This window comes from Lonchura striata, chromosome 4A, assembly GCF_050655825.1.
Source record: "Lonchura striata isolate lonStrDom1 chromosome 4A, ASM5065582v1, whole genome shotgun sequence".
Classification (NCBI taxonomy): Eukaryota; Metazoa; Chordata; class Aves; order Passeriformes; family Estrildidae; genus Lonchura; species Lonchura striata.
Genome location: NC_140742.1, coordinates 4046609 through 4066076, shown reverse-complemented (window position 1 = coordinate 4066076; position 19468 = coordinate 4046609). Strand labels below are relative to the sequence as shown.

The following is a 19468-nucleotide window of genomic DNA, read 5'->3' as shown; positions in this document are numbered from 1 at the left end:
TTAAATCACCACATGTTTATTTGTCTTGATTAATATGCAAATTCGCTTCTGATTCTAGTAAATCTCCTATATTTAAAAGCACAAAAGTAGAGCACTATCATACATCAGCGGTGATGCGCTGCATATTTCCACTGATTAATTACATTTTAAAAAGCATTGATGAATTTGTGGATTTTATGAAATACAGTTATCTATAATGAGCATAAAATAGAGTTACAAAAGATGGAGGTGATCAGTAACTTTAAGAAAATCACAAAAATAAAATCTTTTTTAATGTATTGATTCAAATAAAAAATTTTTATGATATCAAGGGAATATATAAAACCTAGAAAGAAAAAATAATAAAATTAGCTCTCAACAGAAGTGGAAAATAAATAAAGAAAGAGACATTAATGAACAATTTCTCAGCATTTTACTGTATAATTTCAACTGTCAGTTATACTTCTCAAAATGTATTTTATTTTTTGACAAATCTAATTTCAACCCAAATTTAAAAAATGAACAACATTCAGATTAGTTCATTTTTCTCTTTCAAGAGTTAGTGATTTTGTGGGGCTGGGGTGGAGAGGATGACAGTAATGACTTTATAACCATGGTGCAAATACAGGTAAAAACCCAAAACCTTCACTCGTTCTCACTTTCAAGTGGTTGGTGACCCAAGGAGTTTTTAGGGTTGAGAAATGCCAATCAAATGTTAATCACTAGAGACTTTATTTAGTAAAAAGAATGAGTTTCTGGAAGTTATACATGGGAAGCAATATTTTATTTTGGTTTTAGCCTCCATGGTCTTCACTTGGGACCATAATTTTTGTTTTTTAAAGAAGTTTTTAAAAGATACCCATAAACTAGGAGTTTCTGACTGAATTAATATCTAATTTAGATTTGAGTAGTTTTCCATTTACAGAGATCTATTGATGGCAAGCACAAAATTTGTGTAGAGATTGTAGACTCTCAAAAAAATGCATTTAAAATTGTTTGAAGGTGATTGTTCCTGTTTATACTTCCTTTGTTACCAACAAGGAAAAGATTTTTCTACACTTCTTGAATATGTGACTTTCTTGAATGAGAGAAAGGAAAATGTGAAAAGAAAATGCAGTAAAAGAGCAGGGTGACAAAAAGATGAGCAATAATATTAAATAAAGTTAATATTTATATGCTAATGCTATTAGCATTTATATGCTAATACTTCCATAATCACAGATTATGTCTTACTCTCCCCAAATGATAATTCTGCTTGCCTTGGGTTTACTGTTCAGTGCTTTTATTATCAATTTTGGCTGAATTGTGGAGGTTGCATGCGTTTTAAATAGTAAAGGAGAAATTTGGTGGATTTTGAGAGCATGTGGGACAATAAGAGGGGATTCTGGGGGGAGTGCTGAGACACAGAGCAGTGCCCAGCACATTCACAACAGAAAGTAAATCCCATAAAAATCTGAAATCTACTGGTCCTTTGTGCATACCTTACCAAAAACCCCAAGACTTTGAGCAAACGTTTGTATCCTGTCTGTAAAATTCCTGGTGTCATGCTTAAAGAAAAATGCCAGAAAATTTGTTTCTGGCCCAAAGTGGAAGCGTTTGAACTCAGATATGTCATTTCTGTGAGTTCTGTGTCCTCCCAAGCTAAAGCTGTTGATTCCTGATGGCTGACACATCTCTGGGAATATCCAGGGAATCCAGCTGGAATTTTGAGGTGTCTGCTGCAGTGCTGGGGGCTCTGGGATTCCTGTCCTTGGCTGGGAAGCAGACACAGGCACTGGGAACTGCACAACTCAGCATGACAGACCCAAAGGGTCCTTGCAGGTGTGTCAGGGTCAGCTGGGAGCAGCGTCCAGTTCTTCACTTAAAAACTGAGATTAAATTAGAGACAAAGAACTTGGCTTTTATTTGAACAGATTCAGCTGGGAACAGTTCCTTTCAAATTATCATGGCTACAGCTGTCAGCCCCAAATCTGGGCCCTAGGAGTTACTGATTTACAGGAACGCTCACTAAAAGGGCTTTCACTTCTTCAGTCCATCAGACTCCTTCCCCAGAAGGACCCAATCCCAGAGACACCAAGATCTTTGTTTTCCAAGTGGAACTCCCCTTGGCTGTGTGAGGAAGGGTATAAATACAGCCAGCAGTGCCTGGAAGGGAATGGAGGAAGTTTTTGATGTGAACTTCTCCTCCTTCATCTCTTGGGCTTTCCATGTGGGTCAGTGCTCAGGCACAGGTGTCACACTAAGGTGTGGAAACACCTTAAGTTGTGCTCAGAGCCATCAATGTGAGCTTCTGTCAGGGCAAAAACTGCAGAACAGGGCTGGAACTGCACACAGTCTCCCCTCCTCATCCTCTGAAAACACAAATCATGACTAAAAAGTCTCTTTGTAAAATCTTCTGAAGCTGTTTGTTGCATTTTGAAAATGTTTTATTTAGATTAATACCAACATAGGGAGTTTTCTGCAGAAGATTTGTTAGTATTTGAGCTCGGGAAGAAAATGTTTTGTTGTTTTGTTGATTGAGCTCTTCCACTGGGAAGAGCTGCTAATTTTAGCAGGTTTGTAGGGTTTTTTTTCAGAGACAGTAAGTGCCAGCTAAGCACTTACACATGCCTGTGGATTACAGGCTCCTGTAATTCAAAAGACCAACGATTCCTCTTTGTTCAAAACACCCATGTTTCAACCTAACTCTGTCTATTAGAAATTTTGTTGTGCAGGAGATGTTTTCAGCAGGTGATTTTAATAGAGAACACATGTGTGCATCAAACTTCCCCTGGAAATCAAATGCTGTTATTTTAGGTTTACATTATTACAGCCCACTGGTTCTTGTAGCAAGCTTTACTGCACAGCCATCATAGTATGATAAACAACTGAAAGCATCAAAAAGAAAAATGGAAAAAATACTGAATAAAATAAAATTCAAAATGGACAAACCTGAAGCTAAAAAGAAGGGGGGAATGGTTTTATAGAGATAAAATGGTAAAGCAAAAAAATGATTTTGTGCTACTTTGATGTACAGTAAAACAAAATAACACTAGCACAGTGTGAAAAATGAACAGGTTAATGGTACCTCTGTGGAGTGCTGCTGGAAGTTGTCTTCATTTAAATGCAGAGTTTGTCGTGCATTGATGGAGGGCTTTGCCACTGTAACTTGATAGAGTGAAGTTTAACTTAAATTTCTTTGTGAACTAGAAGTCGTTTTGGAAATGCTTTCTATTCAAACCTCATTCATTGTTGCAGCTTAGTTATTTTATACAGTGTTTCACTCTATGTTGTCAAAAGCTCTATTATTCAACAGAGTAAAATCTCTTATGACCAAAGAGAAGCAGCAATACTTTTCCAAACACGAGGAGGTTGCATTTTTATTAGATGGCTTGAGGAAGAGTCGATTCAAATGGTTTTTTGGCCTGTAAATCTGTGTTATGATGGCAGTGGAGGATGGGGACATGGACACACACTGATGTAAGGGCTGAAGGTGATAGCTGAGAACAAGAGTTCAGTGGAACCGGTCTGTGAAGGGACCTCTGACATTTTGGATTAAAATCTGCACGCATAATTCCCAAACTGGCGAGTTTTTTGGCAGCTTGGGCTAACACTTGTTTGATCTGTAGTCATTAAACCCACCAGTCAAGCTGAGAAGGTAAATGTGAGCTTTGCAAAGCTCAGGGTTAGGTTAATGCTGCCCTTCAGAAGGAGGCAGGTACCTGCCATGAGCAAGGTTTGAGGTGATGTTGCCTTCAGGGTTTCAGCTCCTCATTTCCTCATCACAGCCTGGAATTTCCTGGGTTTCAGGTGCATGGCAGAGACTTGGGAGCAATCACTGCTATAACCCTTCTCCACTGAGTTTATGGAAGCCTTGGATACTGGAAAACCTTGTTCATGTGACACCCGTGCAGTTCTTCCATGTTTAACCAAGCAATTTTTCCTTTTTTTTTTTTTGTCCTAGGCAGGAACTTCTAATATTTATTTTCACATATCGCTGGTGGCTCGTGCGTTTCGTACAGATGGATGGCGTGTGCGGGAAGCAGACGTTTCACAAAGAAAACGTTTTAATTTCTGCTCTTGTCCCAGCAGCTCCCGCCCAGGACGACCCCCGAAGCGCTCGCTGGGAGTGGCGATCCAGGAGAACGCGCGGCTGCTGCCCCACGGCGTGCCAGGCCTCCTGTCACCAGGGCTCATCTCCCCAACAGGTAATAAAACCCATCAGATGATCAGCCTCATCTCTCCATACCGCACAGCAGTTAAAATAAACTAATATTGATCTAACTGCCTTGTCCTTCAGGGCTTTTGCAGGCTTTACCAGAGGTTACATTATTGGATTTTTTTTTTTTTTTTTTTTTTTAGCGTTCATGAAAACTCTGTTTTGCTGCTGCAGTGACTGAAATCTAATGGATTTGTAATTTAGTTCTTTATTAATTGTAATTTCCTTACAGGAAATTCCATTAAATGTGTTATTTTAGTAAAAGAAAAAAAAAAAAGCCAACCTGAGAAGCTGAACTATTGTCTGGGAGGCCTGTTAGAGGCATTTCTTCCTTTGAAATGCATGTGTGTTTTAGTTCTCGTGGGATCTGAGCAGCGTGGCTAATGCCTGGTGTATTGTAACCCCATTAATGTGTGCTGGGGAGAGACAGAGATGCTTGTAGGAATTACAGCAGGAACACTTGAAAAGCAGATAAGTCCACATTGCCACTGTGCATTGTGCTTTAATAATCTGCTTTCACTATCATAAAGTGAAAAATCTAGCATGAAAATATGTGGAATTATAAACATAATTTAATGCGTAGTATTTAATTTCACTTCATTAATTTATTAATAGAGTTTAAATTAAATCTTGTGCTATCCTGATGAGTGTTTTAATTTTTTATTAATTGCTGTATGCTAAAGGTAAGTTGATTTTCATAATAAAGCTGTATTCACAGGCCGTATTCATAAAAGTAATTGCTTAAATATTCAACAGACTTAGCAGTTTTAGGATTGCTGTCAAAGTCCAGTCTAAATAAACTGTAACTCCCTAACAACCAAACATAGTGAAGTGTTTAGGAGAATATAAAGTCATAGAATATGGAACAGGAAAAGCAGAATGAACAAAGATCCTTGCTGGGAGTAGAGTGCCATCTCTCCTGATCTCACAGGTCACTCTGCTTGCAGAACCTGTGCACTGCAAGCGAGGGACACAGTGAGGGCTCTAACTCCCCTGCAAGGATGTCCCAAGGATATCACAGGGAACCTGTGGAAGGGGGGAAAGAACATTCCTAAACAATATTTACAGCAGCCTTAGCTGGAGCAGTTAACAAAGTATGGAAGGACTTGGCCAGAGCCAGGTCGGGCTGCTGCAGCTTCATGCACTGCTCAAGTTTGTGATGGGGATCCAGAACTGTGATTTCCCTCCTGTAGTTTATAAATGAGGATTTTTAGTATCTCTGTTGTATTCTCAGCTTAGGAATTCCATGGGTTCTTGTTTTTGTTACTGCTGATAGACAGGAAAGCACAAGAGCCTCTTGCATGGATCAGTTCTTCTCTGAAATCCAGAATATTCCATGTTACTTTTCCACTCTGTGTGTGTGTTTGCAAATAGGACACCAGATCACACAGACTGCCGTGGTGCTTCAAACTGGGAAATATTTTAGGCTGCAGCGTGTTGGGGATGCACAGTGAAGCACCACAGACACATTCTGTGTCTCACAGATATTTTGAGTCGCACACAGTTTGAGCAGAAGATTATTAAGTTGAATTTCCAGGCTGCTGGGAGTTGTCTGGAGCCTGAAGTGTGAGTGGGCTCCATCCCCTGTATTTAGCACACGGGGGGAGGTTTGTCTCGGGGGTGTCTGTCGGGGCAGCCACCTCCCTGACCCTGGGGAAACCTTGGGGAGCTCCAGACAATGTTCCTGGAGCTGCTGATGGGGAAAGTGCCCATTTCAGAGCGTGGTGGTGTCTCCAGGGGCTGCAGACAAGGAGGGTCCCGGGGCTGAGGTGGCCCCAAGACAACCAGGACAGCTCCTGTCACCCAGGGCCACAGCTCCCCAGGGCTCCTGGGGCTTATCCCGTTCCTAAGGGAGGAGCTGGGGAGATGCTGGGCAGCCAAAGGTGCCAAAAGAGCCTCCTGTAAACTCCCTGGGGATCTGAGCTGCTGTGCTCTGGGTGGAGCACCCCAGATGTGAAGCCCCCATCAGGGTCATCTGTACCTCTTTGCACTCAAATTGCTGATTGCCTTGCTCTGGGTGCCTGCAATACTTTGGGATTGGATTCTTTCCTTTGGCTGAAGTAAGAACAAAACAGGTTTAAACACTTGTTATAGAACAGAGGTTTTTGTTCCAGATTTCCAAATGGTGGACAATAGACTGGAATAAAAGCTGCTCCCAGCTCCCATGTGGATGTTTGGATGGCTGTGGGAGGGGAACAGGACCAGGACTGAGATTTTGCAGCATGGGAGGGTTGGATCCGTCCCTTCCAGAGGCTGACAGGGAGGCAAGACAAGTTCTTGCAGCTTGAGGACTTCCTTGGTTACCTGCCCCCTGTAACTGCAGTGTAATTGCCTGAAGCATTTCCTCTGCATGTCTTCTTGTCCTTGATAATCCTTGTTTCCGATCTTGCCCATTCATTCTACAGCACAGATATGCAGATGTTAATGTTAGTCTGCCTACATTATTCTAATTAAAAAAAAAAAAAATCACTCTTCTTATGTGGCTCCCTCATTTGCTATGTCCAGCTTAGTTGTTTTCTTCATTTTAGTAACAGGCTCCCCGTCAGCAAATGCAGCATGATTCATCCAGCGTTGCATTTTTTCATTTTTACCTCCTCTTCAGGCTGCTGTCAAGGTAAAGTGGAGGCAGTGGCGTCCAGGCTGGCTCTTGCTTAGATGGATGGGTCTGGAGAAGTCGCAGTTGTGGCTGCAGAGCTGGCAGCTCTGTCTAGAGGGGGTATTACAGAGTGATGATTAGTAACTTCCTGCAGACTCAGACGAGCCGTCTGTGTTTCCACTCCTTGAAATGTGCTGTTATTTTCATCACCCATTTGGTTTGTGTCAGCTCGGTTTACATGGTCATTTTCACATAATAAACAGGTAGTTAAATTAGGCACACTGCATTTCCCAGTGTGGAGGGTATTTTTTTGACCTCTTGGCACAGCGAGCTCCATCTACTCTTAGACCTAAGTAATGTGTGAAGGAGCTTCAAGTGAAGCCTCGACCTCTTTAAATGTTTGTAGGTACTTTCCACCCTGGGGAATGGGAATATTTGGGTTACATCTGGGTTATTGCTGTGCCTGAGAAGGTTGAGGTGGTGTGTGGGATGCACAGCCCTGGGGAGGGCTGAGGAGGCAGCACAGGAGCCGTGCCCTGACTGCATCCTCCAAGAGCTGATGTTAAGCCCTGTCCATTTTATGTTAACTTAGGAGAAAGTGTTTTCCTTTTTGTATTGGTGTAGGAAACGTGGGAATCAGCGTGGTGCCCCTGCCTGCTGCGAGGGCAAAGCTGAAATCCTGTGTGTCACAGAGGGATGGTCATCAAAGGCTCAGTCCTTCAAACAATGCCGTGAGATGAAGTGACATGAACAAAAAAAAGGCTTTATCTCCTATTAATGTACAAGACTTTATCATCAGTGTATCTTAACAAGACAGCTGAGACTTATCCGTGGAGTAGATTCTCAAGGAAGTTTTGGGGTCTGAAGCATTAGTTTGCTGTGTGGAGAGAAGCTGAAATCTGTTACATGATTAAAGCCAATGGTTCAGCAAAGTGGAATGGAATGAAGCTGAAAGAGTGGTTGGATCTTCTGAAAGTTATTTGTGCAACTCCAGCCCTCCTACCCCTCACTTAGGTTGTCCTCAGAAAAGGTTAGAAAACCACTCTGCCTTCATTGCACTTTTTTTCTTTGTTCAGTGTGTAGAATGGCTGCTCTTATTTCAAAAAAAGTATTTTGGGGGCTGCTTCATTTTGTCATCAAGGTATTGGAGAGTGGCTCGTGGAGAAAATCATGCTGTCTGTAGTGAGATGGTGGTGGAGGGCACACAGCAGCTGCGTGGGCAGTGTTGGAGGCAGTAGGGTGGGATCTCTGAGAGTGCCCTGGGCTGTGTCCTGCAGCTGGAGCTGGCAGTCCTGGCAGGCCCAGGGCGATGGGCACGAGCTGTCTGGAACATCCCTGCTGGCTTTTTCGGGGCTGTGCAGCCTGGCAGGGCACAGCTGGGAGGTCAGCAGAGGGATCACAGTGAGGATTTAGGGCTGGGAGCTGCTGAGGGCTCAGCACAGGGCTGGCAGGAAGCCTGGCTGGTGGGGAAACGTGTGAGAAGAGGAAAAAAAAGTCATTTTCAACTGGGTACTCAGACAGAAGTAAACCTCCTGCATTTCTGATGTGTAAGACAAACTGCTATTTTCATTATCAGCTACATTAGTTTCACCCCTCTTGAAATGATTCTTCTTTTATTTCATAAGCAGTTAAAATATACACTTTGTCTAGAGGTTTTAAGAATGCAGTGTTTAAAATATTGACTCATTTGTAGAGATACAAATACTTTTTTCAGAACAGTTTTGTCTTATTAATAGTTAAAGGAATCTGTTGTGAACTTAATAGTTTCAGGTAATTAATAATTCAGTGGAGTTAATATTTTAATAGCTGCACCAAGTCCCATCATTGTGGGACTCACATAGAGCAGCTCACAGGATCTGGTAACTTCATGTGTTCCTTCATTCAGTTCAGCAGCAACAGAGGCAGCCACCTAGTCTTTTCACAGAAAAGGGAGGATAAAACAGGATTTGCTGCAGTCTTTGGGCATGTTGATGTGATATCTCCCTGTTAGAGGAGTAAAGGAGGCTGGAGGCTTTTGGGGTCTCTGGTGCCCAGTTTTGTTTGTCAAGGTGGGCACACAGCAGCCAGCACAGCCTGTGGCAGCTCCTGCTGCCAGCAATCCCACGGACCCTCTCCTCACTTGTTAATTTAACTGAACATTTCTGTGTGTTTACATCCCATTTCTGTGGCTCATTTCGCTGTTTACAATTACCCTTTTTTTTTCTTGGGTTTTTTTTTCTTTTTTTTTTCCTGTTGTCATACGTGACATTTGAAAGTTCCATTTATAATGAGAAACATATGCAGGACTTTGTCACTGTTGGCATTACCTGGCTTGGTAAAAATTATTATTTTTAATCAAAGGCAAACACACTGATTAAGGATGCCACAACACTCCTCTGCCTATGGGGAACGTTAACAGTTTATAAATTGTTCTTGGTGACAATTCAGTAGTGAATTACTTTGATATATATGGCTAATAAATTAATATGATTAAGTTAATGAGTAGTACAAGTGTTGCCAAACTCCACTCGTCGGGCTTTTAATGCTGCTCCACATTTGCAGCTCGAGCTTCCCCCTGTGGTGAGAGGATCAGTGCTACCTACGCACTGTCATCGTGATAAATGGCATATCCCACAGTGCCCTGCACTCCATCTGCTGTGTCCCCAAAATGAGAAATATTTTATACAAATCACACACTCAGAAGCTCAAAGGACTGTGGAAAGATCTATTTTTTCAAACAATAATAAAAATGCATACGTCTCTTTAGCAACTCTTCATTTTTACTGTCATAATGAATGCAGATAGATTTGGGAAATGAAAGCTCGTGTGAGTAACATAGGAAAGTTATCCACTGCACACTAAAGCTGACAAATAAGTTACATGTGCGCTCTTTCATTTTATCATGAAATGTTCTTAGATAAAAAATGATGTTAGAACATCTATTTAACTGGATTTTAAAATTAAAGACCATGTGTGCAGCATGATTGAGTACCACCCATCTCATGCCAGCAGAATTCTGTGCTGAAGGGAGCCTGAATTGGAGTGAATGAGGAATGCAGGATCATATCATTACTCTTTTAATACAGCCATTCAGTAGAGTTCTGATAATCTGAGAACTATACTTGGTGACTGTGAGTCACTCAGTTTCTCTCTTTCCTTTTTCTCTTTTAATATTATCTTTCTTCAAGGATCCATTTTCAGTGTCTGCTCTGTCGGGTGGGACATTACGTTTTTAACAAATGAATTGCTAAAGCTGTTGAGATTTTGCTGAATGGTTAACCTTGTTGTAAATTTAATTTACACTTAGCCTCCGCTACTAATTACTGTCCGAGAAGTGTGAAACTCAGTAATATACTTTGATTTTTATGCATTTGTAGAAATGTTTTTTGGAAAATTAATCCTACTGAGTTCCTACATCTTTAGGGAAAACAAAGTTCAACCAGGGTGGTCACACTGAGAGAGTTAAGCCTGCATCATCCTGACACTCAGGGTAGGGCTGCACTGAGCTTGCCTTGATTTGCAGAGGGAGGGGAAGCATTTGAAAACGCTGGCTGAAGTGTCACAGAGTCAGCAAAACCAGTAAGTTTGCATCTCTCTGTTTCTAGCATCCGTGGTGTTCTTTTCCAGCAGCTTCTCTGCTACTCTCCTGTCTCATGGCACCCAGGTCTGGAGTGATCCTAAGGCCTGTCTGCTTCTCTCTGTCTTGGCTTCAGCTGATTTTCAAACCTTTTTTAACTCTTCTTGTTAAGAAGTGCCTTGATGTCATAAATAGCATCAGGAGGTGTGAAGGATTTGCCTTCAGCACTCCCTGTTTTCTGGAGGACTGTTTTGGAAATGACACTATTATAATTGAATTGTTTTTTTAGGTTTTGTTTTCCTTTACAGTAACTTTGATAAAGTTGAACAAATAGTTACCAGTATCACAAACAAGTGTAGTTAAATGCATCTTATTGTGTTTGTGTGACTGCACTTCGTGTATCCAGCAGTATTTCAAAGACTTGTTAAACTCAAGTTATCTAAATTCTTAATTCTGTGTCTTAAAACTTAGAGGTACAATTTTATCTGGAAGGATAATACACCTCTGGTTGCAGAAAAATACAGATCCATCATCTACTTGCAATGCTAAAGGCTGCTGTATTTACATAAATAATATTATCTTGAAATGCAGCATTCAGATCTGCATTAGATTGGAGTAGTGTGGTTTTCTAAAGGAGAGCTTTATAAAGCTGTATTTTGGCAAAGTTCTTGGTATAGCAAAACTGGTGTGAAGCTGTGCGGGAAAAAGGAGAGAACAAATCTCACTGGATTAAAAAATAAACATGAAGTGCACTTGAATCCAGGTGGTTCCATAGTTCTGGTCAGGTGTTGAGTGTGATTGTGATTTTAAATGTGTTTGTGCTCTGGTCCTTGTCCCACGGTCCTGGAGTCCTACATGAGGGAAATGCTTCAATGTGGTTTAAGATCAGCAAACAAATAATCCCACTGATTTGGCTTGGATTAATTGTTGTTTTAAACACGAGTGTTTTCTACTTCCCACCTGGAGGACAGGTTCTGTAAGGATTCTTTGCAAAGTTGCAGATGCAGTCGGAGCCTGATCCCAGGGCCACCCTTGGCTGGGTGGTGTCCCCTCCTGCACAGGAGCCCTGTGCTCGTCCCTCAGCCCTCCCCAAGCAATAAAACGTGATGCCAAGGGCTGGCAACAAATGAGGATTTGTGATGAGCAGGAAACATCTCTTTCTGAGCAGTCTGAGGAGGTGCAGGTTTTTATTTGGAAGCAAGAAGAACTGAAATAGATTGATTGCCTGATCGCTCTCATTAAGTGAGGCTGTAGTAGGATTTCACTGGAAGTGTGTTTGTGTTGTATCAACTATTTTAGCTGCACAGTTTTATGAAGGTTGCATGGTTGTATAGTTCAGTTGTATAAACTGTTTTATCACAGGGGACATTCATTGGTGTAAAGCAAAACAAGCAGATTGAGTGTAGCATTTACTGTGCACCATTCTCTGCTGGTCAGAGAGGCCTCGTGCTTTGCTGGCAGCTGCTCTTGCTGGTCCTGGGTTGTACCTCTCTGAAAGATAAATGTAGGGCTGCAGGTCTGGAGGATTCCGTCTAGAAACCAAATTCATGCTGAAAATCTTTGTAAAATATTAGAAATTCCTCCAGCTACTAACCTCCTGTGACTTGAATATGAAAAGCTGCACTTCAGAAGGAGAAGCATTTTATATAATACATGTCTGAATATAAATGACAGACATTTTATTAGGAAAAGAAAGCCTTTATTAAAATATAATGATCTACATTGTTTTTATGTAATCTAATGAATTACAGTAAAGGCCTGAGAAATGAGCTGGAAAAGGTAGAGTACTCTCCCATGAAAGCAAGCTATGATAACCTTTTTGTAATTCTTTAACATGTTGAAAGAGTATTTCTGCGCAGACTTATTAAATTAAGCAAGGTCACCTTTTCATTCTATTAACAGAATTAGTTTCCCAGATCATGGACTTTGATTCTGAAAATGTAGATGAATCATGCACTAACATATGTCAAGTAGAAAATTAGTTGTAAAATAATAAATCATTTTGATGTACATTACTTTTTTGTTTTTACTGTTGAACAATTGTTAAAACTAAAATGCCTAATTACTGACTTTTTGCATTTGCATATTGATTGGATGTGCTTTAGTAATAATAATATTTCTGAGTGGATTATCTCTCCTTACTGGGGCAGTCTCAATTTAATATTTGCATAAAAGGAAGAAAATATTCTCTTCAATAGCAGTATAACATTTTGTTCCTTTGACATGCAGTATACAGTCATTACCCTGAAAGGTTAGCTGTAAATAATAACCAGTGAAACTGGGCATATGCCTAAAGATGAGCACATATATTACATTTACCAGTCTGACCTCAGTTCAGCAAAGCAGGGATAAAACTGACATCATGTCATGCAAGTTGTTTAGATGTGTTCCCAAATCTCTGCCTGTTATTACAGTCTTTTTATATAAGATGTGTGAGGAGGAAAATTAAATTTAATGGATGTTTCATAATTTTAATGTAAAATCTGCTGTAATTGTTCATAAAGAATTTCATTATCATTCCTAATTAAGAAAAAATGTCATACATATTTCTAGTCCCTTGGAATGAATTTATTTTTTCTGTCTTTGCCTTTGTCACCTCCTTTGCTAAAAAAGAAGCAAAGCACAGGCTCTTTGCTGGGATATGCAGCAGAACTGAGAGAACATCCCAGCAGTAGCCCCAAGCTCTCTGTAAATAGGGGAGTGAATGGAACAGGTAATTTTCATGGTGCTTGAATGGTTTCACATGGAAAAAGGCAAATGTGCAGCTGTAGCTGGGTCTGACATGAGCAAGAAGCCTGGTCCTGGACCTGGTGCTGCACTTGGTTTGGCCCTGGCAGTCACTGAGCAGGTGACTTCATTACACTGAAATCAGGCAGAAAATGTCCTTTTCTGGCCACTCGAGTGAATCAGTCAAATTATCGAGTGGCAAAACTAATTCTATGCCTTGGGCCATCAGAGCTGCCACTTCCTATAAGTCAAGCCTTCCCTTAGTGTGAAATTGTTTTTTATTTTATTCCCTTTCATTTATTATGCTTATTCCAGCTAATCCACTCGGTGAATGTGAATTACCCAGCTGACCAAAGCTGTTTTAGATGTGCAGCCTCCTCATGCCTTGCTGGTGAAACAGGACTGGTTTCCTTTTAAGGAACCCGTGATCTGTTATGATCTCTACACTTAAAGTAATAATTAACTTTTTCAGATGAGAACTCAAATGAGGAGAAAAGTTTGAATATGTTTTTAAATTAACTAAAAGTGCATATGGCTGAGCTCTTGTTTTAAAAGCACTTACAATTCAGATGGGTCACATTTTTAAGAACTAGAAATATATCCACAGTGAATTGTAGGCCATTAAGTACTAGGTAATTTGAATGACTTTGACAGAAAAAATACTCCTTTGGAAAGAACTGAATATTGTTTTCCAGCAGTAAAATATCGCCTTCAATTCTGCCAGAAACAGAGCTGAGATGTGCTGAAAGCACTCATACAGGTGATATACCCTAGGCAGTAATTTGGTGTATAATTCTGTCCAAATGGCAGTCCCTCATCTGACTGTGCCCTCTGGTACACAGCATTAACATCTTCCAATAAAAGAAGAGCAAAACATATGGAGGCTTTTATTTCAAGCAAAGAAAAATCAAAAAGAATAATGAGGATAAAAAGCAAAGTGCCTGTGGTGATGGGCAAGGCAAGTTACAGGGGAGTTGCTGCAGCAGGGTGCTGCAAAACAGCAAAGCAAAACCAGCCTGAAGGCACCTCCCATAGGCATCCAAATATATTCCTGGATGTGCAGGACAAAAACTGGGAGATGTTCATGCATCAGATGCTAAAACAAAGAGGCACCATGCAGGAGAGAGCAGGGAGATTGCTGGAGCTGCTCACACAGAGCTCGGAGCTGATGGGAAGGAGGAAGGAGAAGGAAAGGGAAGGTGAAAGGCTCACACTGTGATGAAGATGGATGTTCTGCTGACAGCATCAGAGCAACAGCTGCTAAATCCAGGAGGCACTTGAAAGAGCCTCTCCATTTTGTTAGGTGTGGAAGTCAATGGGTTATTTGGGCTAAGAACACCCTATTATTCAAATTCAGCTGACCCAGAAAAGTTTGCCATCTCGCAGTGGCAATTTGGAGGGCTCTGCTCTCGTGGGTTTAGTACTGCCCTTGCCCTGTGGAATATATGGATATAGTGATCTCAAGTTTTTTACCTGAAATTCATCGGATTGGTCAGTGTAAAGCTTCAGAAGAATGTTTTGTGTTGGTAGCTGGGTTAGATTGCTAAAAACTCAACAGCAGACTCTCTCATTTCAACATATCAAACATCAAGGAAATGCACCATGAATTGTTTTGGCCTTCCTGTTTTGGAACTGGTTCATTACAAATTTTAATTACAGATAATATTTCTTCAGAGTAGCTTATCAGTCTACATTAGCTAAACATGAGTCCTAATCCTTTTGAGAATTTGTGTTCATTTATGGGACGTTTTCACTGTAGATTGCACTCAGGAAAATATCCCAGGAAGAGTTTTATTGCCCATTGATATGGACACATCCTTCATTTTCTGTTGTGTCTCTCCTGATCTCCATTTTTCCTTGCATCATATGACTGCCTTTCCTTTTTTATGTTTTTGCCCCGGACTTTGATGTCTGCACCAAAATTTGTGTTGACCTTGAGGTTGCCCTCAATTAGCTGAACAATTCCCACACCGTGGCCCCCTCCAAAATCCTGTGCACTCAGCTCCTGGTTGGAAAAGCAGAGCCATCCTAGAAAATGCTCCATGATAGTTTTTCTTTCAAATTAGTGTTTATTTCCAGGCAATAAAGAGAAGAAGAGATACAAATAGAAAGAGGAAGCAGTAAATCCTGGGGTTGCTTTGGGTGAGTTTTCTGTGCTCAAACCATCTCTGTCTGTGCCACCTGCAGAAAGAGGAGGATTGGGATGAGAGAAAAATCTCATCCCTGGAAGTTCAACACAGCTCTCAAGTGTAGGAATATAAAAGGGTAAAAGACTTCAGAAAGTGTACAAAGGTCTCAGAAAGTAGACACAAAGCTAAGAAAGGTTGGGAAATTTCAAAACCTTCTCATAGGAAGCTAGAAAGTTAAGAACCAGGTGAATACACATATAGTTATCATAAGGAACAAGAAAAGAGAAGAACTTATTGATAGTTCAGGATGTGAAAAAGATAAATGCTTTGCAAAGATGGAAAATGTTTCAGTCTTAAATAATAAATTACTGTGTATTGTTTGAGGTTCATAGAAGTAATTTTGTTAATGTTAAACCCACGTGGGTCCTTTTCTTATTAGTTAGAGTATAATGATTTTAAACCTTCTCTTTTATGCTATTGGTTCCAAGAATATGCAGAAAAAGGCTTTGCATGAGCTGCCATCTTGTCTCTGATTGTATTTGCATGGATGCTGTGATTTCCCTGTGTCTCTTGCTTTTTGCCTGTATGATACAGACAAATAATAAATCCTGAGTCTGCAGCAGTCAGGGTCCCATCCTGTTTGTGAGACACGGAGCACTCGAGATCCAGAGGTTGTCTGCCAGGGATCAGGATCAGGAATTGGAGGAGGAATGGTCAGAAAGATGTTCAGATCTCATCTCTGGAGCAGCACTGGTCCAAAGTTACATTTGTGTAATAGTCTTGTAGGACCTCTGTGCTGATGCAGTGAAAATGGCACTGAGATCAAAACAGCTCAGGAGATTAAAATACGCCTCAGTTTTGGGATTTGCTACATGCATATTGTTCAAGGCTAAAATGATTAGGTAGTGTGTTAATTGAGAAACTAGCTGGTCTTGGTAGTGAGCTTATTTTTTTTTTTTTGTGTACCACAGCTCAAGAAAACAGACTGGGCTCCAAATAGTGGGTGAACTGTGACATCTAACATGAGTTATTACTCATGTGTTTTTTGCTAGGTGATAGCCAGTAATACAACTGCAATACTTGCATCTTCTGTGTCATCAAAGTGGGCTCTTACACATCTGTGAAGTTATAAATGGAAATTTTGCAGTGGATTTTCTGGCCATTTTCACAGCTGTGATTGGGGGAGACATTAAATATTGTGGTGAAATGATTTTTCACAAATACCAAGCATCCATAACTATCCCTTTTATAATGTGCTCAAGAAACTTTGAATTGTTTCAGCCTCACCTTTAATTTTTTTCATCTTTATGCATGTTTATTTTACAAAATAAAATAAATTCAATTTGTCTAAAAGGCGTTACCCTGTGTCTAAAAGGAGTTATCAAGATTAATTTTATCAAGCAGTTGGAATAAAATACAATAATTTCCTCTTAGTTTTTATATTAATTCTCAGATTAAAAATTAAGGTTTTCCTGAAGTGCAGAAGGGATGCAGTGTTGGTTGATCTTGGTTTAGCTGTGACTCTGAAGATTCATGAGTTGAATTGATGAGATGGAGCAGGTTGACACTGATCTTGCCAGTCCAGACTTGTAACCATGTCAGTATTTTCTTCAGGTGGAGCAGTCTGTGTTTGTCCATTTCTGCACATTGAGAAGAAACACCAGGAGCTGCTGATGCTTTCCTGCTGGTTGGGTCATTTTCTGGTAGAGGGTGTGAATTTGTGGTGTGGCTAAACATCCCCTCAGTGTCTCCTCCATTCACTGGAATGTCTTATTTTGTCTATTTCTTTTTCATTCTTTGCTGGGAATTTCACTGGAGACAATTGGCTATTCAATGTATGTATTAATCAGATTAACTCCTGATTTTTCCTTTGGATTGGAACGCCTTGGTTTCTCAGTTTGAGACATTCATTGTGCTCTATGATGAACAATGTCTTCAAGTGAAAGGGAATTGGAATATCTTCTCTGGGTTAGTTTTAATTTTACTGAATGGATGAAGAAAGATGAAAGTCAGCCTCTTCCCCAGAGTTAGTCAACATTGGAACTGGAACCTAATTAAGGGATTTGAGATTTTTTTTTTTTTTAATAGTTTGAAAAGGTGAGAATGTTAAAGGCATTCCCAAGTGCCTGGCTCCTGGCACAGGGATGGGCTGGGGGCTCACTTGGCATCTTCTGATGCTCTGTTCCCATTGTGCCATTTCTGTGTGTCTGGGTTTGACTGGCAGCTGTCAGTCATCCTGCTTCCCCTCCCCAAAATGATGCCAGCAGTTGGATTATGCCACGTGGGGACAGACGAAGTTGATTAGTCAACACTTACGAAATATTTAGATGGTGGAAAATGTGTGTAGTACAGTGAGGCCATGATTATTAGTCATGTCTTTAAAAAATCTTGCACTCAATTTCAGGGCATTCCGCCCACAGGAGAAGAGTTGAGAGCAGATTTTTGCAGTGAAATTGCAGAGAACTGTGGAAGATAATTTGAAGTTTCAGTCCTTTAACATTTGTATTCTATTTGGGATGTCACTTCCAGTAAGCTTTTTAGAAATGTAGTGGTGCAAATGGAAAAGTTTCAGCAAATATTAAATTTAACAATGAAGACTTTTGTTCTTCATTAAAACATTTCCTGATGTTTCCCGATAGATTTTCATCTAAACACTTGCTAATCCCAGAGCTCTGACAGGCAAGGCCTGCTGAATTAGGCCAACTTCTGCTACAAATAGCTGCTGCACATGAAACAGTAATCATTGCTTTCCAGTCTATTATTAGATTGACTTCATAGGGATTGCTTTTTTCTCCTGTGAGTTGATGCATAAATGACATGCTTTACCCTCCAATAAATCTAACGGCAGAGTGGCTCTGACATGATGTTCATACCCCTTAGTCCCATGACAGATTATTTTTGATGGCTGCAGAAGTTTACAGCAGCTTGAAACCATTAGGATTTAAAGGCATCATTGAGATTTTACAGCGTACCTGCCTCAGACGCAGCAGGGCTGGGCTGCCGTCACCGCCTGTCGTGGAGCCCTTCCTGCCTGGGCTGGTCCCCAGCTGGCCTGAAGGGAAACCCTCCTGCATCCTCAGAGAACGTGTCCATCCCTGCATCCTCTCCCCGGGCCTGAAATTCCACCTGGAGACAGCCCAAAACACGGGGAGAGCGTTGGGCACAGACCGGCCTTGTGCACTGCTAGACATTCCAAACTTTCTTTCTTCTTACCCTCTTTAAGCATTTTTAAATTGTTTGTGGTCCCTTTATTCCCAGCTCTTCAGTATTGTTAAATTCAGTTTTAGTAGCGTGCATGTGATTTTAATAGAGTTCTTTTTTCCAGATTTAAGAACTTTGTTTTTTTTTCCTGATGAAACACAAATTAAGTTCGCAAAGCTCAAGACCTCAAATCCAAGGTGTTTGCTGCTATTTGTATCTCATGTGAATGAATGGCTGGTTTTAGCTCTATTTATAAGCTGTGATTAGCTTTTGTTTCATACATCTGTCTAAAATTTGCTGCTTTTAGACACAAGAATCACAACTATAAAATTGCTGTCTGACTATAAAATTGCTGTCTGACTTAGTAGGAAAATCTGTGTTGATTTCCATTGATTTGTGTGTGTGTTTGTATGCACCTAAAAACCATCATATCAAATTGAGCTCTATAGATTGCCATAAATCTCTCTTCTATGAAGTTTCTAAGAAAAGAAACAAAAACTTTTCCATCTAACGTCTCTGGTTTTGTATTCTGGACAGAGTGATTGAACCTGCTTGTGTTCTTAACTTCTGTCCTGTAATAGTTATGTCAGGCAGATTGGTGTGGAATAGAGAGCTAATCTTAACACAGATCTGCTGTAGCCTGACAGGTTTATATTTGACAAATACACTTTTCAGGGAATGCCTAAAATGTGGAGTATAAGATACAAAGATACTACAAATGGTACATACTGCTGGTAGATAAATAGGAAATTGTCCAAAGAAATCTTCCAGTTCATTTCTCTAATTAGGTTACTCTTTTTTCTTAAAAAAAAAAAAAAAAGAAAAAAAATCAACAAAAGAGACATTTAAAAGTTATATGGATTGATTCCCTTAATAAGGTGGGTTTGGAAATGGGTTCTAGTTGTGCTCTGTTGTGGTCACAGGCTCCCTTTTTCTGAGCATTCTTTACCATAAGTGTCCTTTCCTGTTTGAGAACGCACACTATGAATTGACAAAAAAATTTCTTTGTGGAAATCTTAAGTTCTATGGATTTATATATTAGTATTTAATATTATATTACAGTCTTTCTGGAAATAAAACTG

The 19468-nt window shown here is 40.3% G+C and overlaps 1 protein-coding gene across 7 annotated transcripts in view; it reads left to right on the top strand.

Annotated features, from left to right (window-relative positions):
- Nucleotides 1–19468, top strand: part of DACH2 (dachshund family transcription factor 2) — a 247375-nt gene that overhangs the window by 118131 nt on the left and 109776 nt on the right. For 4 of the 7 annotated variants that reach the window (XM_085570460.1, XM_085570459.1, XM_085570456.1 and 1 more), the window contains exon 2: nt 4048–4166. In XM_085570460.1, coding sequence (XP_085426586.1) covers nt 4048–4166 — 119 coding nt within the window. The remainder of the gene's footprint in view (nt 1–4047; nt 4167–19468) is intronic. The other 3 variants (XM_021531417.4, XM_021531418.4, XM_085570457.1) reach the window with 1 other exon arrangement.